This window comes from Xenia sp. Carnegie-2017, unplaced genomic scaffold (genome assembly GCF_021976095.1).
Source record: "Xenia sp. Carnegie-2017 unplaced genomic scaffold, XeniaSp_v1 HiC_scaffold_16, whole genome shotgun sequence".
NCBI lineage: Eukaryota > Metazoa > Cnidaria > Anthozoa > Malacalcyonacea > Xeniidae > Xenia > Xenia sp. Carnegie-2017.
In genome coordinates this window covers 12,301,578-12,328,935 of record NW_025813469.1, presented here as the reverse complement: position 1 = coordinate 12,328,935, position 27,358 = coordinate 12,301,578, and the positions used below count along the sequence as shown (strand labels likewise).

The window sequence follows — 27,358 nt, the reverse complement described above, 5'->3', positions numbered from 1 at the left end:
GGCCCTTGGGCCAACAAAGTAGGTCCACCAGGATGCCCTTTGACTACAGTATATCTAATAGGATTTTCCTGCATCAGCTCGTTTTCCTCCTCGGAGTCAAGATCATAACTGATAGCACGACTTGGCCAAATTGAAATAAGAAGTTTGCCTTGACCAAAATGAAATGCTATATCATAAATCTCTTCCATTGATAGTGTTATTTTCTTAATCAACGAGCCTTCCATCGTGTAAACGTAGATATCATCACATCCACCAAGAAAGATATTTTTGTTAGAAATACCCAATGCTTCCACATAATCTTGTGCAAAAAAACGCTTGCGAAATACTCCGTTCTTGTCATGAATAAACACTTCACCTGTCCAAGGGTAACCATTACGCCTGACTAGAGATTCGAGCAGCACAACATTATTGTTAAAGATTTTCAAACAATGATCAGGAGTGCCCACAGAGGGACGGCTACAGCCCCGAGTGTCCACACTAGGCTGAATGTCCACTTTATGTTTCAAGGATAGATCTTTATCAAAAATATGAAAAGACTTCTCAAATCTTTCTTCATCAAATTTAGCAACCATTCGTATTGCGTACACGTTATCCTCTTGATCCACTGATAAAGCACTGATCCACTTATATTCATGACATGGATATGTATAACAAACGTCATCATATCTATAACCTCGCTCTTTAGTATTAACATATGGCTTATAAAGTCTAATTTCGTGCTTAGTACCACTTACGATTTCACCACGACTGTTAACATCCCAACTCATAATACGTCGCAAATGTGGTCCGATAGAAAAAACAAATTCGAATTCGTTAGGAGATGCAATCAACTCTTCACCCCAAGAATTTGTGGTGGAGATCTTTCGCCAGTCTAATATGGGGTTAAACAACAGTCCTTCTCCAAGTTCAATAGTCGGCCAATCCCGTACATGACTACTATAGTACTTGATACTTCCAATCAAGTCATACAATTGACGGTTGAGGAGCATCACTGGTTTTATAATTTTCATTCTGTCGTCTATTATATTTCTCAATGTTGCTATCCAGCCACCCTTGATGTGAAGTGAGAACTTTTTACAAACTTCGGCCAGTTGATGTAGCTCTTTCATATACTGAAAGGACAACTTAATGGCTTCTTCCTCTGGGCAATCAAGGCGCTCCAAAAATATTGCCACGATCTTAACTTTTAAAGCTAATATTCTGTTCTCAAAGCTTAAATTTTCGTTGTTGAACGCATCCGTTGCTTTTGACCGGGATGTCTGAAATTCTTTCTTTGCATTTTCAAAGCTAATTGACCCAGTCTCTAAATTTTTATTTTCGTGAATGAATTGTTTCATTGAACTCCAAGCTTTACGCACATTGGAACTGGACGTTGCCGTTGAAATGTCGTCATTATTTGCTTTTGTACGTTCTCTCCATTCAAAATTTTTCACTTTGTCAAAGCACAGAAAAAGTTCAACAATTCCTTCTTCCAAAGAGTCTATACTCGAACGAAGATCTACCTGCGAAAGACCATCTAATTTGTCTTTTATTTCTTTTAAAGATTTCTTGACTTCCCGGCGCCATACAATGTCAGAAATGCCGCTTGTAAATATGTCTAAAATTTTAATTCCGCCAAGAAATGAAAGTGCCTGAAGTATAATAACCGAAACATGAATCAATTTCATGTTTAAATTTTGAATATATACAGATGATTCTATTACTTTATTGTTAAAATCTAAAACAGTTTGTCTTTAATCTGTCTGTTTTCATGATTATAAGTATATTTCTTCCATTTATGCATTATTCTTAAATTTGAACCAATCATAATGAAACTTACACAACTATACTATTGAAATTTCCATTACTTCACAGTACTTAAATTAGCAGGTATGTTAGGTGTTCAACTTACTGACATTGTGCAATATATATATAGCAAAGTAATATGAAAGTAATTTTAGGCGTATGCGGGGATTTATTTATGACATTTTATGCGGTTAGTTACGATATAAAGCAAAAATAAAAATTATTTTAAATGTACGCCATAAGCAATTAAATTTTGTGTTATTCAATGACTCATTACGTTCAAGCCACCCACATATTGAGGTATTCAAAATATATTAATATCTCTTCACGAGAACTTTCTCTATTCTACACATGCATTTTAAAAAAGCAATAAACATTGTACCAGAGCATATTTTTTTGACTGGTGTTAACAATGACATCAATCTTTCGTTCTTACAAATTATTATATGAATATTTGATATAAGCTTGATAGAAACATAACATGCGACAAGTCGATTCGTGAATAACCTCCCTGTTACAAAGACGCATATAGCACCAGCGTATGGTAGCGATTGGTCAATATCCCCCATATAAGTATGTATACGCAAGCATACACTATAGGGTGACGTTATGAATAGGTTTTATAGCATTTAGGTCTCCTCTAAAAACCTGTCTTACAACAAAAAGGGGTCGTTGTAAGACAGGTGTTTGTCGGTTGCCAAGCAAATTCAACAATATAAATTAAAAACAAGACAAGTTGACAACAATACAAGGCGTTGACTATAGAATGATTTAAGCAAATACTGTTTTATTTTTTCATCATCAAACTTACAATTGGTTAGTCGGTAATTTTTTCAAAATCCATTCGTGATGTGATTCAAAAAGCTAATGCCCCAAAACTTTCTCAACTGTCTCTTTCATCCTTACTTTACCCAATAGCTACATTGAAATAGAGTAGAACTGTGTCTATTTTTACCGAACTTCAGTCAGGATGCAGTTTTGCTCAGCTGAGGAGACGTAGAAATTTAGGCCTTGTTTACACTGTACCGGATTCGTATCGGAGCAGGTTGAATATTCTTTATATTAAAATGCAATGAATTTGTTCGACGTCAGAAACACAGTCAAATAGACTAGATCTATCAGCTTTTAGTCCGTACAGTTACCCCTTTAAAGAAAATGAAGATGTCGTGATGTGGGAATCCGGTATAGTGTAAACGCAGTCTTAAGCTATGAGCGATTCGCCACAATTTAATCAATTCCCATGCAAAATCTATTGTTATTCAAATTTCCAGAGGCTCGTAGTGTAAACGCGACTGTGTAAGTCCTAGGTAAGGCAAAGGCTCGTAGTGTAAATGCGATTGTGTAAGTCCTAGGTGAGGCAAAGGCTCGTTGTGTGAACGCGGCTGTGAAGTCTAGGTAAGGCAAAGGCTCGTAGTTTAAACGCGACTGTGTAAGTCTAGGTAAGGCAAAGGCTTGTGTAAACGGCTGTAAGTCCTAGGTAAGGCAAAGGCTTAGTGTAATGGCTGTGTAAGTCCTAGGTGCAAAGGCTCGTAGTATAAATGCGATTGTGAAGTCCTAGGTGAGGCAAAGGCTCATGTAGTGTAAGGCTAAGTCAAGGCAAGGCTTGTAGTATAAACTGGAAGTCCTAGGTAAGGCAAAGAGTATGGAAGTCTAGGTAAGGTAATGGAAGTCCTAGGTAAAGGCAAAGGCAGTGTAAAGGCTGTAAGTCCTAGGTGAAAAGGCTGGAAAGGCTGTAAAGTCCTAGGTAAGGCAAAGGCTTGTAGTATAAACGCGACTGTGTACGTCCTAGGTAAGGCAAAGGCTTGTAGGAAACGCGGCAAGTCCTAGGTGAGGAAAGGCTGTAGTGTAAACGTGCTGTAAGTCAAGGCAAAGGGCTCGTAGTAAGAAGTCCTAGGTAAGGCAAAGGAAGTGGTGTAAACAGGCTGTAAAGTCCTAGGTAGGCAAAGGCCTGTAGTGTTAACTTGGCTGTAAGTCTAGGTAAGGCAAGGGCTCGTAGTATAAACGCGACTGTATAAGTCCTAGGTAAGGCAAAGGCTTGTAGTGTAAACTGTGTAAGTCCTAGGTAAAAAGGCCTGTAGTGTTAACGCGGCTGTGTAAGTCAGGTAAGGCAAAGGCGTGTAAACGCGGCTGTGTAAGCCCTAGGTAAGGCAAAGGCTCGTAGTGTAAACGTGACTGTATAAGTCCTAGGTAAGGCAAGGGCTCGTAGTATAAACGCGACTGTATAAGTCCTAGGTAAGGCAAAGGCTTGTAGTGTAAACGCGGCTGTGTAAAGGCTGATTTCCATTCAGGGTAAATTGTCGCGCGATCGACTTTTTGTGATTATTTTCTTTTGAATTGTGTGCAGCAGTGTGAAACTGTTACGGTCGAGAGCTTACAATTGAAAAGAAAGTGATCGGAAAAACTAAATCACTCAATCTTTGTTTGGTGATAATAAATCACTGTAAGAGTTAAATCCTGAACAGAGTTAAATAAATGTTTTCAATATAAAATGAAGGATATTTTACATTTTGGTTTTAACTAAATACAACCCACACAGCGTATATTTATCACGAACTGTCGATAGTTCAATATTTAAATGTATTAATATTCAAACTGGTTGTCACAATTATTAGTGGAATTCACCTGCATTATTACTAAAGTATAAGCTGCATTTTGCTTGAGCTATTGTAATATAATTATATAAAATCCCCACTACACTACATGAACAAAATAAAACTTCAGTCACACTATTTACACACCTAAAACTAAAGTATTGAACCATTTACTTGATAGCAAGTCATAATGACATTGAAAGAAATTTATTAGGACTTACAAGCAGGCTGCTTTTAGAATTTCTCGTGGTCATAAAAACTATAAAACGTGCATTACTAATCAGGGCCTTGTATAGGTTCTTAAAGCTTTCAACAGTCCCTAAATCGAAAAATAAATTTAAAGGGCACTTCTAAAGTCCATAAAATAGAAAATCAATCTAAGGGCACTTTTAAAAGTCCTTAAAATGAAACTAAAACAAAGAACTTGAAAGTGCTTAATAACCGTTGACGTACCTACTGTTCGTTCTGCTTTTGTCCAGCAGGACTAAAAACTACCCTACAAATAAATCAATGCGCTTGTGGACAATAGTCGAACAGTCACAGTTAATTGTGTTAACTGTGAAGGCAGGCTGGCTCGGTGGTCTAGATTTCATCTGTAGGAAGCGAGGTCATATGTAGGCAGTATGAAAATTTTCCGTGTGAATTCTCGCTTTCCGAGATGAAATTATGATATTAAAAACATGGCGGCCAATGGAGTGGAAGCGGAAATTAAGCCGAAAAGAAGCAACTACGCTAGAATAATGACATGATTTAAAGTTGAATTCATTATTTGAATATAAAATTAGTATTCGTTATAAAAACATAGACTATAAAAGGTATAAACTATTGGTATAAATGGTAATAAACCCATACAATTCAAAGAATTCCGGTGTATGATGTGCCAAGTTACTTTTAACCCGCAACATTTTGCAAATTGTTTTTTTGCTATTTCGCCGCGGCAGACTGGGTTGAATTACTCATATAAAAGCGAGGTCATATTTAGCTCGGTCAGTGGTATGTCTGGACTCATATGAACAGCCATAGGCCCTTACTGAAAAGTCAGAGAAAAATTAGAAAATTCAGCGAGCTGAAAAAATTACGCTCATATGAACAGTCATAGGCCCTTACTGAAAAGTCAGAAAATAAAAATAGAAAAATTCACCGAGCAGAAAAAACTCACGCTCATATGAACAGTCATAGGCCCTTACTGAAAAGTTAGAAAAAAAAGAAAGAAAAATTCACCGAGCAAAAAAAATCACGCTGATTCACTATAACGAAACAATTCATGCAGCTATATTTCACTTTTATAGACAGCTTTTTTTGAAAGTTCCTCATCATCATATAGAAGAAATATGATATATAGGTAAGATAGTATTACTATTCAGGGCTCGTGCAGATGCTTAAAGCATTTGAAAAGTCCTTAAATTATAGAAAATCAATTTAAGGGAGCTTGAAAGTCCTTAGAAATTAACATAAAACAAAGAACTTTTCGATTAACTGGAAAACACGGATACGGGTACACGGTTGCGGGTGGATTTTGACGGGTAGATGTTATTGAAGGGTAGATATTGACGAGTAGATTTTACTGGTAGATTTTGACGGGTAGATATTGACGTGTAGATTTTGACGAGTAGATTTCTCTAAAAAACATTGGAAATTTGCAAATATATTTCCTTGTATATGTTCGTGTGTTTGTATTTCTCATCAAAATAAACAACTGTGACAATCTACCCTTCAAAATGTACCCATCAAAATCTACCTGTCAATATCTACCCGTCAAAATCTACCCGTCAAAATCTACCCGTTAAAATCTACCCGTCATATTCTACCGGTGTACCCGTACCCGTGTTTTCCAGTAAGAAGAACTTTCTAGTTCGAAAAAATCAATTTAAAGGACACTTAAAAAGCTTTTAAATTAGAAAGTCATCTTAAGAGCACATGAAAAGTCCTTCAAAATCAAATTTAAAAAAATTGAAAAGTACTTAAGCCTAGTTCACACTAGTTGTAAGAGTCGAAAAAATCGTTTATGGAAAAGTTTGAATACGCCAAATGCTACACGTGTCAAGAAAATCGGCTTCGCATGTGTGTGATTTGGTTTGTGAAAGCAGGCCAAGTTGAGAACATGTATCGTTTACACCTAACGTCGCACAAAATCCATAATCTTCTCACATGCAACTTTATATTTTGCAATCAAACTATATCTGGTGATTCTACATTCCACGCAAGTAAAAGATTTAGTCGTGTTTTTTAATACTTTTTGTCGCGTATTATTCAAAAATTAACACTTAATGTTCCTTATTTACTTGTACCTAGCTTGATTTTCATGTTTGTAAATGTAGATCGTCCAGGTTGGTATAGTCCTGAAGGACTGTTTTTGTTGTAGTTGACTGACGTTTCGACAACCTTAGCGGTAGTCTTCTTCAGAATCAAATGAAGATGACTACCACTAAGGTTGTCGAAACGTCAGTCAACAACAACAAAAACAGCCCTTTACAGGACTATACCAACCTGGACGATCTACATTTACAAAGATATAACGATTCTCCTTGGTTCAAACCATTTACTTTAGTTTGATTTTCGTTATGATTCTTTTTCTGGAGATTTATAACTTTTTTACGCACTTCTATATTTATTTGTGTATTGCACATACGGGCAACCGTAGGGTCATTTTCATCATTACCAATTAAGCAGCGTCGCTTTCATTATCATTGAAAATTTAACAGCGTCTATTCGGTCTTCTATAAATTTTCCCTGGCTAGTGCTGTGGACTAGACCAACGTTGCCTATATTATTATTTCTTCTACGTTTCAAAGCTTTGGATATAGATCCTGGTATCAAAGCACTGCGTAAAAAGGAAATCAAGAGGGCAAAACGTACGTATAAGTCCGACAGTGCCATGAGCTTGAATCAGTTTGAGTCTACAACCAGTGCGAGTGAAAGTATCCCGAGAGAAATACTGACTTTTTATGAAGAAGCAATCTCCGCTTTCATCCCAAGGCCAAGTTGTCAAATTAAAAAATTCAACATCAATATAGAATACAATATCATCGTGTTTGATATTGAAACAACCTCATTAGATAGAGGTGCCGAGTTATGTCAACTTTCAGCTATCGACAAAACAGGTCAAATTAAGTTTTGCAAATACATTTTACCTGATGAGGACATTCATTATTATGCTACCTTCGACAATAAACTGTCAGTGCAAACAGTTGATGGAAGACGAACATTTTTTAAAGATGATGAGGCGTTGGAGTCATTTACCTGTCAAGAGGCTCTTTCGCTATTCGTGAACTACATTAAAGATTGCAAGCAAAGCTAGAACCAACAAAGATGTATGCACTGTATTAATCGGCCACAATGCAAGCTTGTTTGACACAAAAATATTGTTTCACAACAGTGAGAATGATATCCATGAATCAATGCGAGCTTTAGAGATTATTTTTGGCGACAGTCTTCCTTTGTTTAAGCATTTATCAAAAACAAAGCATCCAGCGTTGATTCAGCCGAACGGACAGAGTTGCCCTTTAAACATGCTGTCCCTGTACAAGACTTTGTTTGGTGAAACATATGCTGCACACGAGGGACCAGAAGACGTTATAGCTTTGCAACGAATTCTATTTTCTTCACCAATCAAATTGACCGAACACGATATTATCAATCATTGTAAACCGATTTTCTTTAACGATGCTTTAAAAGATATGCAATATTTGGACCATCGACTCCAGCTTCTTCAAACAATGAAGAACAAGTTATACAGCGATGATAGTTTTTTTCAAGCGGTGATAAGTAAAGACATGGCAGAAAAGATTGCTGGCAGTGGACTATCATACGCTGACCTCCAAAATCTGTACAGAAACCACGGTAGAAACGCGCTGATTGCTGTATTATCAAAGCCACCTACAGCATCAAACAACAGAAAACCGAGAGTGACAGTAGAAAAGAGAGTTCTAGCCTCCATTTTGCATCATTTTGAACAATAAACGGTTAGATAAGGATTTTAAAGTATCCCTGTTTTAAGCGCTTAAACGTCACCACTCCGTTTAACGGTGATGTTATTCTTTCTTGTCTTCACAACTAATAAGTAGACTTTTGCTTTTCATGAAAGTATACTTCGCACTTTATGAGAAGTCTGCACGGAAATACATCGTGCCATGTATTTTAAAGATATCTTAATTTTGATTTTTTAACAGTTATTCATAGAACTCTGTAGTTGTCATTCACCATGGAAAATACGCTACTCAAAGCAGTATCCAAGTAAAAGTTTCTTACATGTACTAAGTCTTATATAAAAGACCTTAAAGCTTTTTCAGGATTCAATTCTTTATCACAAAACAACGCACATTTCACAATTTGTTTACGCAGCATTTATCTATCACTATTTAATTGAGAATTAAATATTTATATGTAAACCCTACTAACTCTAGTTGTTAAAATTGTAGTGAACTTTACTTGCATTATTAATAAAGTGTAAGTTGCATCGTGATTCAATTATTCCCATGTAATATTTTCAAAACTCACTTACAATTGCACTGAATAGACGCAATAAAAAATTCAGCCAATCTATATACACAAGTGCAAACAAAGTATTCAACCATCTCAGAAAGTTATGAACTTAGCATGTTCTATTATAAAATCAATTATCCATAGCAATCTAGTATGCAATCTGATTGAAAATCTGTGGAGCGCAGAGAAGTCAAGCCAAAACACCACACTGTTAAGAAAGAAAAAAGATAACATAGTTTAATCCAACTGCATTCACCAATGATTAAGTTTTAACCTGTGGTGATTTGATAATATGTCTGTATATTGAAAAATCAATATCAGATATTTAAAAATGAATTTAAGGACACTTGAAAATTTGAAATTGAACAATTAATATAAACAGCACTTAAAAATTTTTTAAATCAAGAATTACTTCAAGGGCACTGACAAGTCCTTAAAGATGAAACCAAAACAAAGAACTCGAAAGTACTTAATAATCATTTGTGCAGCTCGTGGTCCTGCTTCTTCTGTCCAGCAGGAAAATTTCCTGTCATCATACATTACACATTGATTTCTATTAAGATATACAAAGAGGTCTGGAACCGGTTATCACAAATATGGATGCCACAAAGAAATTTTGGGTGAAAAACTCTAAAAATTCGTTATATCGTTCACTCCTTCCTGATTTCTAATATTCTTTAATACAAAATTAACCTATTAAACCACAATAACTTAAACCATAATGTAAAACCAGGAATTTCTTTAGCGTTTTTTGGAACACAAACTCGTTAGTACATCAAGAAATTCTACGGTAAAGAAACCTCTACATATCTAAAGAATAAAAATAACACTAGACGGCATTTCTTTGTGGAAACGTGAAAATTTTCAAGTTAATTGGCACTCGCACTATTATGCGCTAACAGCTTGTTGCTGCTGTTTTTATTGACTAAATTGACAAATCGTATAGAATGTCCATGAGAAAATGAATTTGAGGTGTTGGAAATGATTGGAAAAAGGAGGTTGTGCTTCATTTGTCAAGGTAACTTTTTAATACATACATCGTTTAAATAGATGGTAATTTGGTGTTGCGAAGGAAATTTTGAACGTGATTTGGAAATGCTTTATATACGCTTAGGTACGTAATAAATCTGGATGGCTGTCTCTATGCGATCAAAAGAATTCTTTTGAATCCGAAAAGTGTTTTGTTAAATCGCAAAATTACTCGAGAAGAGAAGTTCCTTTCCTGATTAAATCATGAAAATTTTGTAAGGTTAAAAGAAATTTACAATCCATAATGTAAAAAATGTATAAACATATTTAGAGTTAGTTTAAATTATAAGTCAAAAATCAAAATTTTTTGAACCCTTGCAGTATCCTTGGATGTTCTAGTTTCTTTAATGAGATAAACAGAAAGATAAAATTCAAAAACAAAAAACCCGTTTTCTGTCCATGCTTCCCGATACCTTTTTAAGCGTAAGGCACTAGAACAACGCATGTTAACGTTTCAGTCGGAGATTTCGGCCCCTCCACGCTATCCTACTTGGGGATGCCAATACGTATCAAGCTTCCGCCCACCATACCCCGAGATCACCTGCGATATGCTTTGATAGGGTTACGCAGGGAGAGTGCGGTCGCGACCAAAGTTTGAGCCTCTACTCTAAGCCACTGCATACATATCGCACCCAGCATCCACTGCTAGTTGACATCTACTGTATTAACTTTTAGATTTATATATATATACACAAAAATTCAGAGACATACGAAAGTTGCGGTATTATTAAAGTCACTACTGCGCATGCCCAGATAAATTCTTTGATAGTTTGCCACTAAGTGAGGCAATTGCCATAAATATAGTGCAAGTACATGTTTTATAGTCGTTGCCATGACTATGAACAATTAGTCGAGTGGACTATGCATGCTCGAGCGCATGCGCAGATGTTTTCTTTATTTTGTTAATAAGCCTGTTATTTACTTCAAAATCGGTGCTTGTAGATGCGATTGGTCGTTGCTATGACCATAAACTTAGGAAAATAATCAATTCGACTGCGCATGATCAAACAAACTGCACATGCGCAGTTGATTTATCTGAAAATTTGTAACTGAGCGAGCTAATTCTTCCATATTGGATACTAAAACATACAGTCGATCGTTCTAAATTAATTTGTGATTGAGCGAGCTCTGAATTAGTGCTTGTATATGCTCTTAGCAGATTTTCAATAATATATTTCAATTTTGGCATTCTCTTTGTCAACTTAACCTTGTTTTGACAAATGCATATCAAATTCATCAACACTTTGTTACGCCACTCGTAATATTCGTGAAAATGTTAGATATGTTTTTTTTCTCCATAAGTTTGTATCTGAATATTTTGTGAATAAACAATGCTCTAGTATTTATGACTGATACTATAATTCGTGGATTGATGTAGAGCAAATACTTGAAAATGAAACTTCCAACAGTGAAACAAAATGAAGCATGACAAAGGAGAAACAGAGACGCAAGGTTGAAGATACCTTGATAAAATTGAACGTAGTAGAAGCACCTAACGTACGCTCGAGAATTTTGGATGAGGACTCGTGAAACAATGAAAACGCGAATGATTTCAAGTATGTTGACGACGATAAAAGCTCTAGCGAGGACGAGGTTCCAATACAATAATAGTCCATTAACAACACCGAGTGTTCTGAAGACATTTTCAACAGAAACATCGATTAATCACATATACAATTTGGAAGGTCGTTGGCTCACGGGGTATAAAGTAGTGGGAATTCTTCATGATGTCGCTGAAGATATGTAAAGATAACTACCTGCGTCTTTCGTTTAGAACGAGGCATCTAATTTCAATAGTGAAGAGGAAGCAATCACCACAAGAGATGATTTGCAAGATAATTCAAAGTGTACTCTAGTTTCTTTTATGATATAAACAAAAGAAATAAAATTCAAAAGCAAAAAACCCCGTTTTCGGTCCATGATTCCCGATACCTTCTTAAGCGTAAAACACTATAACGCCGCATGTTAACGTTTCGGTGGGTGATTTCGGCCCATCCACATTATCCTACTTGGAAGATGCCAATAACGAGCTTCCGCCCATCAGACCCCGAGATCACCTGCGATAGGCTTTGCTCAGGTACACAGGGAGAGTGCGGTCGCGACCGAAGTGCATACTGCATATTTTATCGCACTCAGCTTCCATTGCTAGTTGACATGTACTATATGAAGTTTTAGATTTATATATATATACACAAAAATTCAGAGGCATACGAAAGTTGCGGTTATATTAAAGTCATTACTGCGCATGCCCAGATAAATTCTTTGATACTTTGCAACTAAGTGAGCCAATTGCCACAAATATAGTGCAAGTACATATAGTTAGTCGTGGCCACGAATATGAACAATTAGTTAAGTGGACTGCGCATGCGCTAGAGCACATGCGCAAATTATTTTTCTATTAAATTAATAATAAGCATGCTATTGACTTCATAATCGGTGCTAGTAGACGCAGTTCGTCGTTGCCATGACCATGAACTTTGGAAGCTAATCAATTCGACTGCGCATGATCAAACAGACTGCGCATGCGCAGTTGATTTATCTGAAAATTTGTGAATGAGCGATCTCTGAAATTAGTAATTGTATATGCTCTTCGTAATACTCGCCCTGTTGTATGTCTTTGGCAACATTTTAAAAAATAATCCGTGCATTCGTACGTTTATCATAAAGAAAATGAACCGAGAAGCGTCGATAGTTATGCCAGTCGATAACTACTCTCTTCTCTTGGAACCTCATTCAAACTCTTTGGAAATACGAAAAGAATGAGCTCAATCGCGCGTCCAAGATTGGTTGCACGGCGCCAAACCCGATTTCGATTGCGGAAACGAAAGGTCAAAGCGTCGTTCACCTTTTCGAATTGGTAAAGCAGAATCGACTGCTCGTTGTAATTTTTGGCAGCTGTACTTGTCCAGTTATCATAGTAAAGTTAGAGCAAATGCTACAAGTACAACGCGAGTTTGAAGATATTGCCGACTTTATCCTTGTCTACGTCCAAGAAGCTCATCCTCAAGATGGCTGGAGAATGAAGGTACGAACGACTGTGGATAATTAAGGGATGTTTAGAGGAATTTTTTGTCCTACGCCCGTATTATAGAAGCTCGCTCGCTCTCATTGATTGCGACGGAGAAATCTTTCTCTCCCACCATTCAATGGAAAACTCGTTTCTCCATTCATGGCGAGGTTCTTTTCAAAAAATATTTCAAATCAAAAAATCAGCAAAGGGAAAACGCCGTTTTTGAATAGTTATATGCATGAGGTGATTTTGACCCTTAGTGAGTTTTGGGTGTGAATGAGATTCTAGAACACATTCGTGAGTGTCAAATACAATTCATGTATTTCTATAAACAATAAGAAGATAACTTGATTGGATTCTCTTTAACTGCAATCAACCTTCGAAACATTTTTTTCAATAGACTCGTACGAAAACCTGTCAGCGATCCGGTGATTTTTGTTACATACAGCGATATTTGATATCAAACTTGCTTTTCGCAGTTAAATTCAATATATGTGTGTTTGTTGATTTTCGCCATATCTTCGCGGGACGCTATGAACAATCGTGGGGCGATCAACTGTTTGTTAGCCTTACTTAGGCATCTTAACTGAGAACAATTGGATAAGGAACCGCAAGTACTATTCTTGACGGGCGCAACTGGCTTCACTTTGCGTACATTATATACTTTATTTTGCAATACATTATCCGTGCACTTTTAACGAATAATGTTCAAGTTAATTATTTTGAATTTTGATATGCAGCGAAGTAGTTGGCCGTTGCCAATATTGTACACGTGCGTAAACACGTTACTCACGCAGCACCGACATGCGTATAATGAAAATGATATTTTAGTTTCCGCATTACTGAAGTAATAACGTTCCAACTCATTTCCTAAGGGAAGAAATCTCTTTACGACTTTAACTGATTGACAAGACTTATCATTGAGTGTATTGTAGATCGTATATAAAGAAAAATGAAACTCGCAAGTGATAATGCGCAAAAAAACGTTTGGAAATGTCTAAGTAACGGAGTACAGAAAAAAAATAGCATTGAAAACCGTTAATGTATTACAATACACAAGTACATCATGGTTCCATCAATCTTGAATGAATACATGATGATACACAAGTGCATATTTAGTATATTAATGCCGTACCTTGACAATACATAGGCTATAGAAGTGAGTAGCGTAGTGGGCAAAGTCTACAGCTTTGCTCTCGCTATATAAATATTGAATTACTAAAGTATTTAGAAATCTGTTGTTTTTACAGTAAGTAAACTTAAAATGTCTGGCTTGCTACTGATAGCTCATAACTTGTAATTCCTTATGTTTTTTTATAGAACACCTATGTTGTAAGAAGACACGTTTCAATCGAGGATCGCGTGGAAGCCTCGCAGATTCTTCGTGCCTTCGTCCCGACTAACTTTCCGGTTTACTCGGATACCCTGGACAACGCGGCAAGCACTGCGTTCAGCGGTTGTCCGAACAGAATAGCGATCATTGAGGAGGACAAACTGATCTATCAGAATGGACCTGGACCGACATGGTTTGACTTCGAGGAGACGAAGCAATGCCTCAAACGCTATCGCAATAACAATAAGGCTTAGAAATGAGAATATATGAAAAGCATTTTTTCGATGGCTTTACTATGACGTCAGCATATACTATGACGTCAGCGTAAGATATAAATACTCCGGAACAAAAGTTTTGGTATAAAGTTAACAAAAATATTCGCGATCTTTATCCGTTTTATCTTCTCAGCTGTTCAAAGCTGGTATAATCCGACTTGTTATTCATATTCTACTGACCAACAACAATCTCAGTAATGCTGAACAATTATGAATGCTATGTAGTAGACAGGGCTTGGAAATATTCATCTAAGCTGAAATTTCAGACTGATTTGACAGACTGATTCGAGGTTGGAATATTGGCAATCTTTGCTTCATCATACCAACGCACAGCAAAAAATGTTTATGAAATAGTTAGGCCGAGGCAAGATTAATTCAATTTGAAGGAAAATACATCCGTTAATCGATGAAGAAGAATGCTTTTTTCCAGCCTTGTTTCAGCAAAGCGTTTCCGTCTTAAATGGGGGAAAAATACATCGAATTTTATCCAGCTCATGATATAAGCAATAAATATGTATCAAATGTATAATTATGTATAAAGAACTTATCCAATACACGTATAGTTTATCACGATATATCCATTATTAGCCTGCGACACGAGACCTCTGGAGTTGTTATATAGCTATAGATGAACTCTTGATATGATATGTGTGGCAAAAAAAAGCAGATTAAAATGTTATCAAATTATTTAACGCATCGTTTCTGAAGTGTCGTGTTGTTTTTTTTTCTGTTGTCAAGATTAATCTACCCTTCGTGATCAGTATGATAAAGAAAACATGGCCATACTAGCGTAGGGACTCGCAAATTTTACGCTTATATTCTAAATTATAAAATATATCGGTAAAAAGACATCATTTATACACAGTTTTTCAAGTTCTAACCGAGACAATTTAAACTGTAGTATTTCGGTTTTATTTCACGGACCATGCATCATCAAACAGAATGATATCTATTCACAAGCTGGCTGTTAATAATGTATTTATACAGTTGTATAAACTAGCTACTTTGAAATTGAAAGTTTTTTGTACTGCTGGTGTGTTTCACCAAGTATTGAACATCAGTAAGTATTTAACTTTTTTTCTTTTTAACTTCATTTTTGTTTTCATTACCAACTTAGTCCTAATGGAGGAAAAACCCTATAGTTTGATTACAACTATAGCATGGTTTATATCAGGGGTGGGCAACATAAGGACCGTCGGCCGGGTCCGGCCCCTGAAGGGTTTTTCACTGGCCAGCCGACTGTAGAAGTTGCCCACCCCTGGTTTATATGAAGCCTGTTAACAGTTGGTGTAGAAACAGAGCACCTGAGGAAAACCTAGAATTTTCTTGACAACTTTCTTTTTCATTTGACCAGCCCGCATGCAGGTCACTTAAAATACATTAACACAAGGCCACATGGCTGGAATTAATCTAGTGAGCAAGGAACCTTTTAAATTGTTTTGAAAATCTTTTAAAAGGCAGAAAGGTATTTATACAGGACAGTCAATGAGGAAAACGTGAATTCAAAGAGAAAAACTTCATTTTCGTGAAAAATACAGCCACCTTTTTGCCACGCTCGAAAATTTTGTCGAAACTCAACTTTGAAAGTGCATTAACCCGTCCCCTCAAGATCTTCAAAGTGAAAAGCTTGGGCACTCTGGATTAAAATTTTTTTAATTTTCTGATCACATTAAAAAATTAGATAAGACATAAAAAAACACCGTAGTAAACAAACACGACCGTAGTCACGAGGTTTGTCATGAAAGGCAAGTGAAAAAAGTGTTTTCATTGTAGCTTTGGCCTCCAAACATCCATGGAATGAGACCTGCCTTTAAAAAAGACCTGACTAATTACTAGGCAGCATGCAAGAAGCTTAGAGCATCATCACAGCATATATTTAGATGAGAGTTTTTCGCTAAATACACTCATTAAATTACGATTATGCAGAAGCAGTCGAAAAGAGCTGCTCGTAGTTTGTCTGTTAGATAATGATGTTTACGATCCGCGCAAAAGATACATTGATTTAACATACAGCATGTCTAACCGATGTTGCAAAGCTGTAACTAAAATAAGACGAGGATCCAGTAGTTATTAAACATATCATTTTTTGTTGTGTAACTTATACTTCGTGTTTTTCCCACTCTCCTTCCTCCCCACCCCACTGAGACACTGTTAGTGTTTAGTTCGTTACTCCTTTTCCAACACCCTTCCCTCCTCTTCACAAAGTCTTCGTTACTGAAATAGATCCCTTTACTTAGTTACACATGCAGACATGGCAACAGAGTTTGAAATGGTTCAAACGAAGAACAGGTCAAATGTGCCGACACGATAATAATGCAAAATTTTCCTCTTTTAATACGATCATCCTACACATGCGTCTACACGTTTCGAGATTCACGGTTTTGTTTTTAGTAAATATATTGCAAGTCGTATTGTTTATAAAAAGAACGTTCGTTTTAATGGCAAAGTCTCTCTGATTAGTTTATAGAACAGCAGGAGAACGTATAATAATGACATTAAAATACGTGGGAATTATGTAAATAGTTTAGTGGAGACGAAACAACTTTCCCATGGCGTCGCGATGCTACCGTTAATTCAGTATTGTGAGCTGTTTACAATTCCTGAACACGACAGTTTCAATTTTGCACAAGCTGTATTTTCAGAAGTGAAATGATGAATTTCTGATGATGTGAAATGATGAATTTCTCGGTGTGAGTGAAAAATATAGAAGTTATCATAAGTAATTAGTGTAATAATAGAATGTTGATGCGCAAAATTTCAGCAATAAAATTAGATGAGTGAAAGAAGACTGCCAATCTCTAATTTTTAAATTATTTATCAGTGCTCAGCTTTCGGCGAATTTGTTATGCGAGCGCTGGAGTCAATGCGGGTCAAAAACCTATTTCAAATCAGATCATGCACTTATGCTGAAGATTCAACATTGAATCACCTCAAGCAAACACTAGACTGCGTACAAAAATACTCAAGTTTTAATATCAGATCACTCCTGAATATACACTCGAATTATGTAAGGGCTACTTCTGATTCAAAATCAAATCACACTTGATGAAAACACTTGACTTAAGTATGTACAAAAACTCAAGTTTCAACATCAGATCACTCCCGATGAAGACATTCCACTTGACTACATCAGAAAGACTCGAGGTTCGACATCCCAACGTGGCTGATCAAGAAACTATATTGATGGAATCTATAAAGACAAAACTTTCAACAACACTGTATATTTTATGGACTGTTAATTAAATCTAAACCAGACGTCAATATCGCGTGCACCTCCAACGCAAATCACATTCGTCGCACGGAACGAAAATAAAATTGTTTTTTCACAAACAGTCACGCAACGGAACACGATTTTTCAAATTGTTTTTTCAATTTCTTTCAAAACTTACTCTATTGCCTTTTAATGACAGCTTTAATCCGGAAGAAAACTAAGAATGAATGTACCCACGCCAGTTTTACTAATCGAAATATGGACATCTCGTCATCACATTGTTTTCGGCACGTTTAAAAAAATATAAATTAATGATGCAGCTTTATGCAAGAGACAAAGTTGATTAAAACACGCAGACAAAATTGAGCACGAACATACCATACGATGCGGCAAAGAAAGAACTAATGTTGTGTGGGCACTGTGCAGTAGTATTGACATTAGCTATCCCGCAAGTTTTGTGCCTGTGTTCTAAGAGCGCCCTCACACTCACACTCAATGATTGCGACACTAAAAACGCACTCCCGCTAATCAATGGTAAACTATTTCTTTATTCATAGCAAGATTTTTGTTGAAATAATTCTCCTGGAGCAATCGTTAGAGTAGAAATAGTCTTTAGATGGTTAGGAGATGATTTTGAAGCCACACTCAGTGAGTGTGTGAGCTTTAATAACACTGACGCTAGTTATGTAAATTTTAGAGCGTTATCATTATTTTCTTTCTTTTTGAAATCTGTTGTTTTCAAAGTGAGTAAACAGAAAAACATTTGGATGGCTACCCTACCGATTGCGTGGTTTCATAAGTAAGTTAAAAAAAATCCATTCGAAGGTATCGGTTTGCTCAGTTGGTGATTTAATCAGAAATTATATTGAAAATAAATGTCACATCTATTTCAAATCGGAATGCAATGAAGCAAAATGTAATTACTACACAATTAACCTTATTTGGTAATGGATACACATTATTTTTAAGCATTCAGAAAATCAAGTAAAGTATTCTGAAGTCATAAAAAATAAACTGGGACTGAAGAAATTTTTTCTATAAGTTGTCCAATTATAGTTTATGGCTGACGAAGCAATGCCGTTACCGTTTTTAGCACTTTCAAATATGAACAATCATAAATGACGTCATGTATAGTGATGATCTGTCTTCTATGGTTGCCATGATGTCATGTCAAAATTCACAATTTACTTATTTAACTACATTTTCATCTACTTATAACAAAAAGAAACTTAAGTGGAAAACTACCATTGAAATGACATTGTTTGATCGTTTTTGTTATATCAAAATTAAATTATCATTCTTTAACGTTTACATAAACAAAGATGAAAGGAGAAATGTTGACCTTCAGTAGACTTCCCTGTGGAATGAATTCACACGAGCTAAAATTAAATGACGGCAATTTCTATTTTGCACCTTGAACAATGACGTAATAATTATTATATTTAACTCGCGACTGTGCCAAAATGTGAAGTGGTCCGATAGATTTAGGAAAAATAACTTGAATAGGAAATCCTATTAGTTTGTTTTTCTGTCAAAATATTTTTTAAATGTAAACTCTTTCGATGTACACAACTTTAAACAATTGTCGCAGATGACTACACGCACAATCATACGGGTGGTTTGGAACAGAATGTTTAAGCTCTAAATTTAAGTTTCTGTAAACACCGATTTCCAATCTCTTCTAGAATTTTCGTTTTTTTTAAAGTGAGATATTAATAAAGTAAGATGATACAATAATATGGAGTTATGTACCAAGAATGTGTATCTTTTTGCCATTTCAAATGTCAGGAGGCATTGAAAACTATTCCTAAAGAAATCAAGAAATTTAGAGTTCAGTCTCAAAAACACATTTCTCCCATTGAAGATAAATATTTTATTCATAAAATAAACACAATAAAACGCGTGCAGTGATTGGTTAACGAAAGTGTTTGCATTAGTCTGTGCAAACAAACCGATCTGAGCTAAACCAAACAAATCAATCACTCAATCGAAGAGAATTTGCAAATCGATCATGAAAACATTTGTTTAAAATTGTCTATAGTTATTTTTTAAAAGAAATAAAAGGTGTTTTTCGTGTTTGGACTGCATGGCTTATGCAAACTTCAGAGACGTTTGTAAGAACTCTCGAGCAGGTGCAACCCTCGATCTTCGCTCTCAGGCTTTCACTGATCAGCTCTCGAGGTATGCCCAAGGTTTCCTCAATACGCCTGTGCAGTTTATTTATTGATTGTCCATAGCTTTTTGAATTGATGGAATTGAGAAAATACAATCCAAGGAGTAGAACTATCAGGCGGGGGGTTATACAATCTGCCCTGTATTTGTATTGTGTAAATTGTTTCCTGCGTTTCCTCAAAAACAATCATATCAATAATAAGAATTTCATTTTCAAAAAAATAAGCGGCTATATTGCCATCAGGAATCAGCAACTGGATCTTTAAAATGGCTGATTCAAGCCAATCAGAACTCTGCTTTCGTTAGTTGTCAATTTCGTATCCTCGGTAGTAGTCGGATACGAACGAAGACGAAAAATACCATGTTGAGCGTTTGTCGCTTTCTTCGGAAAATACCGCAAATTGTTTTTTCAATGCAATGTGGCGGAGAGTGGCGCCAAATTTACCGTAATTGTAAAAAATATATTATATATATTACATTATTTAATCTTTGAAAAGTGTTTTGAGGCTTCTTTCAATGTCTAGCTGCTTGTTTGGATGGGGAAAGAAAAGTAAAGAAGCATGTTTTTGCGTTTTGCCACAGTCTTGAATCTGAACAACTTGCTGCGGGTGAGTAATTTGTTTATGCAGTTCAGTGAACAGAACAACATGGCCAACATGGCTGTCAAATTTGTAAAGTATCGCAACTGTGTCTTGTCTTAAGTTTTTAGTTTCTGGAAATTAACTTTAGTATTGCTACAGTGAGCGATGCCCTCAGAAACTCTTTGATATGCTTCCCAAGAATAAATATCTTTGAAATAAATTATGATGATAAAGTTTTTTAACTGAATTTCCAAAACTAGACCCCCCACAGTTGCCTCAACTTTAAGTGAAGTACCTTGGAGAGGAGGGGATGGTAAGCTTAGCCTATGAATAAATAATTATTTCTTTCTCTTTTTGAATTTTATGTATATATATAGATAGTGTCATCAGAATTTGGATTATGAACAATGAATTCAAACAGTACATCCTCTGTTATGTTCAGGTGAGGTAACTCTTATGTGATATGCATTTTTTATTTTTGTCTAAATTTAAGTTAGAGTCCATAATTTAAAATATTTTTTTGTAATTTCAATCACAGTGAACGGACACAGTGTATGAATCCTTGTCAAAATCAAATGCATAAAAAATTTGCATGGAAAATTCATGAAGTGAAATAATGTATTCAACCCCTTAAATGTAGTATTGGCTTGTGACGGTTAATATACTCCCTGTTCCAAGTCTACTTGTCACTCACTATGTTTTCATTGAAAGTGAAGGGTTTATCTCTCCCTGTTTTAAGCTATCTCATTTGTTTTTCTTTCATTAAGAGTAAAGGTTACACCTCACTTTGTTTCAAACTAAGTAGTCATTCATTATGCTTCCTGGAGAGTAAAGCAGACACCTCTACCTTTTTCAAACTCGGCAATCACCCACTTTTTTGTCATGAAGAGTGAAAGATGGACCTATCTCTGTTCCTGGCCAAGTAGTCACCCATTGTATGAATTAGTGTCAAAAAAATGATGTGCTCTTGTTTTTCAGAAAAATGTTTCTCTCAAGTCACAATTAGATTGATATTACATGAAGTTTCAGAGTCAGATTCAAACAAACTCTTCATTAAGCTAAACATGATGCAGTAGTAAAATTGTGCCCATATTTTACATTTAAACAAGTTAAACGGTTCATGTGTACAACTGGTCACTTTCTGAAGTCAATTGTTCTGAAAAATAGGCATGTTTGCCCGACATGATGTGACTAATATGTTTACTTCTCATTTCTCTGGATTAGCTTGTAAAAGCTTCTGTATGTATAACTTCTGTTATTAATGTTTGAATCGGATAATAAAACATCCTATTGATATCATACTACAAAGAATGGCAATTTGTGGGCTAGTAATTAATGCAAAATATTTACTTCTTTCCATATTGCTTAAAAAATAATGTGCCAATTTTAATATTTTACTACAATGTGCACGTTGCACTTTGCAAACAGTAAATTACCACACTGTAGTCACTCACTATGGTTTCATAGAGAGTAAAGGGTAGAGCTCACCCTGTTTCAAACTATGTAGTCACTAACTATACTTTCATGAAGAGTAAAGGGTACACCTCTCCCTGTTTCAAACTATGTAGTCACTAACTATACTTTCATGGAGGGTAAAGGGTACACCTCTCCCTGTTTCAAACTATGTAGTCACTAACTATACTTTCATGGAGGGTGAAGGGTACACCTCTCCTGTTTCAAACTATGTAGTCACTAACTATACTTTCATGGAGGGTGAAGGGTACACCTCTCCCTGTTTCAAACTATGTAGTCACTAACTATACTTTCATGGAGAGTGAAGGGTACACCTCTCCTGTTTCAAACTATGTAGTCACTAACTATACTTTCATGGAGGGTGAAGGGTACACCTCTCCCTGTTTTAAACTATGTAATCACTTAATATACTTTCATGGAGAGTGAAGGGTATACCTCTCCCTGTTTCAAACTAAGTAGTCACTAACTATAGTTTCATGGAGAGTGAAGGGTACACCTCTCCCTGTTTCAAACTATTTAGTCACTTAATGTACTTTCATGGATAGTGAAGGGTACACCTCTCCCTGTTTCAAACTATGTAGTCACTAACTATACTTTCATGGAGAGTGAAGGGTACACCTCTCCCTGTTTCAAACTATGTAGTCACTAACTATACTTTCATGGAGAGTGAAGGGTACACCTCTCCTGTTTCAAACTATGTAGTCACTAACTATACTTTCATATAGAGTGAAGGGTACACCTCTCCCTGTTTCAAACTATGTAGTCACTAACTATACTTTCATGGAGAGTGAAGGGTACACCTCTCCCTGTTTCAAACTATGTAGTCACTAACTATACTTTCATATAGAGTGAAGGGTACACCTCTCCCTGTTTCAAACTATGTAGTCACTAACTATACTTTCATGGAGTGAAGGGTACACCTCTCCTGTTTCAACCTATGTAGGCACTAACTATACTTTTATATAGAGTGAAGGGAACACCTTTCCCTGTTTCAAACTATTTAGTCACTAACTGTACTTTCATATAGAGTGAAGGGTACACCTCTCCCTGTTTCAAACTATGTAGTCACTAACTATACTTTTATGGAGATTGAAGGGTACACCTCTCCCTGTTTCAAACTATTTAGTCACTAAATGTACTTTCATGAATAGTGAAGGGTATACCTCTCGCTGTTTCAAACTATGTAGTCACTAAATATACTTTCATATAGAGTAAAGGGTGCACTTCTCCCTGTTCTAAACTATTTAGTCACAAACTATACTTTCATATAGAGTGAAGGGTACACATCTCCCTGTTTCGAACTATGTAGTCACTAAATGTACTTTCATGGATAGTGAAGGGTATACCTCTCGCTGTTTCAAACTATGTAGTCACTAAATATACTTTCATATAGAGTGAAGAGTACACTTCTCCCTGTTTTAAACTATTTAGTCACAAACTATACTTTCATGGAGAGTGAAGGGTACATCTCTCCCTGTTCCAAACTATATTGTCACTATCTATACTTTCATAAAGAGTAAAGGGTACACCTCTCCTTGTTTCAAAGCATCGAACTTGTAATACTGAACAACATTAGATAGATAAAAATATTTAAGAAATTTACCATCAAAAAGTGAGGAATGACCTAAGTGGTGATTATTGAATGTTATGTGAGTACAATCACGTGACATGCATTTGACTGTTGAGTGTGCTAGCAATAAAACGATTATTATTAATAATTGGTCGTGTGACCTGAGCGTGAAAGAATGAATGAGAATAATATTATGATGCTTTCGTGGCATTTTTACGGTGAAATTTTGGGAAGCATTTTGTGAGAAGCAAAGCCGTGTTATTCCGACTTACAGCCCGTTCGTTCTATTTGTTTTCTATGAACATTTGCTCTAAACAATGAAGTTTTCGTACATGATTATCTCGATGTTTATTTAAATGTTGATATTGATGACAATAGTTCCAATATCATTTGAACTGTGTTCATCGATGCACTTAATTTTGTGGACTTTCTTTGTTTGCCATGTTTGAGTACAACACATATACGCCCTGCATATTTATATTTGAACGAATTTGTCTTATTGTCTTAACGTCTGCGTTTAATCAGCATAATATCTATTATAGGATTTTGAACGTGTTCTCTAGTTGCAAAACGGGACATTAAACAAATAATTTTCTACCTCTTAGAGTAAGTTTGACATTAGATTTTTCAGAAATATATTCGGAAATGGCGTGCTATCTAAATGATTATGAAAGTGGATATGATGAATGGAGATTTAAGACTGCTGTTGATGAAAATTTCATTGTTCGATTTGCATGAACGTCGTTAAAGATGCCAGAATGTGTCAACATAACGAGCACATCTTTTTTCGTTTTTCTATTGAAGAACCACTACGAGTTAATGCACAAAGATGTCCTCAATGTCATGATAACTAGCTACACTTCTTCCAGCGCGTATTATAAATAACTTGGTTTCTAAGTTTAAGATAAGTTGCGACTACGCCAGTCGTGGTTGTCCTGAATTTATAAATGTTGAAGATCTTGAAAGACATGTTGAAAATTGTGGTTTTACTCCAGTGTTGTGTTCTAATGAACGTTGCGTCAAGAAGATAAACAAACGAGACAAGATTAAACATGAAATTGAGTTATGTGAATGCAGAAAGATTGCTTCTCATGATTTTGGAGAGATTTGAAGAAAATCTATCTTCAGTGACTAAAGAAATGTAAGCCATGATGTTTCAAATGTTGTAAAAGATTAATACAAATGAACGTATTCAAACACTGCCATTACAAATTGACTTAGGGGCTGTTCATATGAGCCCGGCTAACCGGGATTTAGTGATGCATTAAATGATTTTGTTGCATTGAAAGGGGGCAAAACTTTAAGCGTAAAAGTTACAACTGTTTGCTAAGCGCCACAAGTCATTTCTGTTGAAATTCTCAAATTAGGCCAAACTGGCTGTTTCAATTTTAAATGTTTTGCGCTGTCATTAAATCAGAATATTGTGAAATTGCTCGAGAAGATTTATCTTATGATAAGTATAGAATCGTTTCCATTTGCCAAAATCATCTAACGCCTCACTGAATCCCGGTTAGCCGGGCTCATATGATCAGCCCTTAGTAATCGATTCAGTAAGAAAAAATATTTTGATAATATAACTAGCATTAACAACAGTTTAATGTTCTTGACAGTTCTGCTCCTCTGGGATTTAAAAGTTGAATTTAAAAATTAAAAGCAAAGCAATTTAAAATTACTATGATGCACTGATTTTTGTCTCAAATCTAATAAGGAAATGCTTTCTAAAATCAAAGCGACAATAACTTAGAGAGAGCAATCAAAAAAGGTATTCACATTTTCCAATAGTTGCTACGAACATTTTGCAACAAACAAGCGTGTTACTAAATGAACCAGGTCGAGCAATTAGCCATTGCAGACTGTATTGTCTATTGCCGACTATATTGTCTATTGCAGATTTCCTTTTAATGCATACAAATTGTTTGTACGGTTCCGTTTTTCTGATGACACTCTGTATATTGGCTACATAGTGCATAAAACACTTTTTTCTCAAGTGTTTCTGAAGTACGCAATAATAGTTAAAAAAGGCCACTCTAACATTTCAAAAAATCATCTCAGGAAGAATGGTGTTATACAAAGCCATTATTACAACATTCTAGTGGCTTGTATTTCGACATGGATCTCACTGATTGACTTATCGTTTGAGCCTGGAGGTGAAAATATCCTTGCTCCTTCACCAACATGTTATAACGTGAAATAATGGCTGCCATATTTATCTACAAGTTTATCAATCAAGTCACCAGTTATTCGAGTTAAGCTTCAGAATATTTTTATTTAATTTTCTCATTTGGTGTTGTTATTCATTCCTTCCAATTTGCGTGTTCATCAAACGTTAACTGTAAATTTCAACGTACCGTCTAGCTTCAAAATGTAGCGATAAACAAATAATTTTTTACACTGAACTGTATGAGATGACGTATGAAATGGCTTATCGTACAAATTAAACTTAATCAGTGCCGTACGCAGCTCAATAATTGGGGAGGAAGGAGCAAATATTCATATGTGCATACTGTTGATGAAGTTTACTGTTCAATTTACCATAACGTCATGTCAACATTACGAGCGAATCTTTTGTCGTTTTATACGTCATGTCAACTCAACGAGAGCATATTTTGGCGTTTTATACGTCATGTCAACATAACGAGCGCATTTTTTGTCGTTTTATACGTCAGGTCAACATAACAAAAGCATTTTTTGTCGTTTTATTAAAGAACATCTTCTAATTTATGTACCAAATGCACAATAAGGCACCATACAAAGCTCGAAAGAGATGTGAATGTTGAAAATAAGAAAATAGCAAAAAAGTAGTGCAGAGAAATAAAATTTTATTGATTGATTGGTTTGGAAATCAATAACAATATTGCGATTATTATCATCACATAAATTCCCATTCATTCTTCATTGTCCAGTTCAGTGAGCAAAATAAATTGAAAGTCCGATTTTATACAAACATTGTTTTTACTTGACGAATTTCTTTACTTGACAGTGACCAACATAACGACCACAGCCGTTCTCAATACCATCCGCGTACCATCTTGCGGCTTTTATGGCCGAGTTCTTGCTCCCGCCAAAACCGTAGGCGACTGAAGGGCAATTCAAGTGAGAAGGAAAGTCTCGCGGATTGCATTTTGCGTAGTACGTTTTTGTAGCCAACTTGTAGCCCAGTGCTATAAACACCCTGAAAAATGGGGCAACCGCCTGCGTTTGATCGAGCGACCCGAGAAGGAGCACCACGAACGCTGTGAATACCAAGACTTTCATAACGAAAATTGAAATCTAAATGTTGGAAAACTCCTCTCGGTTTTCCGTGAGCTGATCCTATAACACTCTGGGACTGTATTGTGCTATACTTAATTGAACACACAAACGTAGCATCCCCCTTTCATTAGATATTTACAACTATTTATATTAATGGTAGCACTTCAGATATCACATGATTTCCTTACAAAGCTCATTCTCTCATCTTTAAAAAATATTTTACGTTTCAGCTCATTCCATCATCTACCTTTTTTCAAGCAATATATGCGCTTACACGCCTACTAATAACGGAACCCACAGAAATAAAAAAAACTCTTAACTTAAGTAAAACCCCTAAATTTAATAATGATAGTAATGTATTAAAGGATTTCCTCGAAACTAAAGAAAGAATTATAAACTGTTTTCTTCATGTATTCACCTCTGACGAAAAGTAAGATTGCTGATTTCAACTGAACGCGAATGAACACTGTTGAAAATCTACAACTAAGTTACCGTAAAAACTTATTCACAATACAATTCAGAATGTTTCTTCGAGTGAGTTTGGTTGTCTGTTCTACTGCTGATAACTTGTAGCTACTGCTGTGTGACCTGATT

The 27,358-nt window shown here is 35.7% G+C and overlaps 1 protein-coding gene and 2 long non-coding RNA genes across 3 annotated transcripts; 2 read left to right on the top strand and 1 right to left on the bottom strand.

The window, feature by feature from the left end:
* Positions 1-7,184: 7,184 nt before the first annotated feature.
* Positions 7,185-24,500, bottom strand: LOC124437342. Its single transcript, XR_006945661.1, has 4 exons — positions 24,429-24,500; positions 19,800-19,806; positions 19,093-19,095; positions 7,185-7,197 (listed from the first exon to the last, which is right to left on the bottom strand). It is a non-coding gene; the product is annotated as an uncharacterized LOC124437342 (long non-coding RNA).
* LOC124437340 (thyroxine 5-deiodinase-like) lies at positions 12,727-15,192 on the top strand. The gene is made up of 2 exons (XM_046987315.1): positions 12,727-12,912; positions 14,218-15,192. Exons 1-2 carry the CDS (start codon positions 12,820-12,822, stop codon positions 14,482-14,484), a joined length of 360 nt encoding a protein of 119 aa, XP_046843271.1. The 5' UTR covers positions 12,727-12,819; the 3' UTR covers positions 14,485-15,192.
* LOC124437341 lies at positions 20,276-20,894 on the top strand. The gene is made up of 3 exons (XR_006945660.1): positions 20,276-20,334; positions 20,413-20,496; positions 20,847-20,894. It is a non-coding gene; the product is annotated as an uncharacterized LOC124437341 (long non-coding RNA).
* Positions 24,501-27,358: the final 2,858 nt, after the last annotated feature.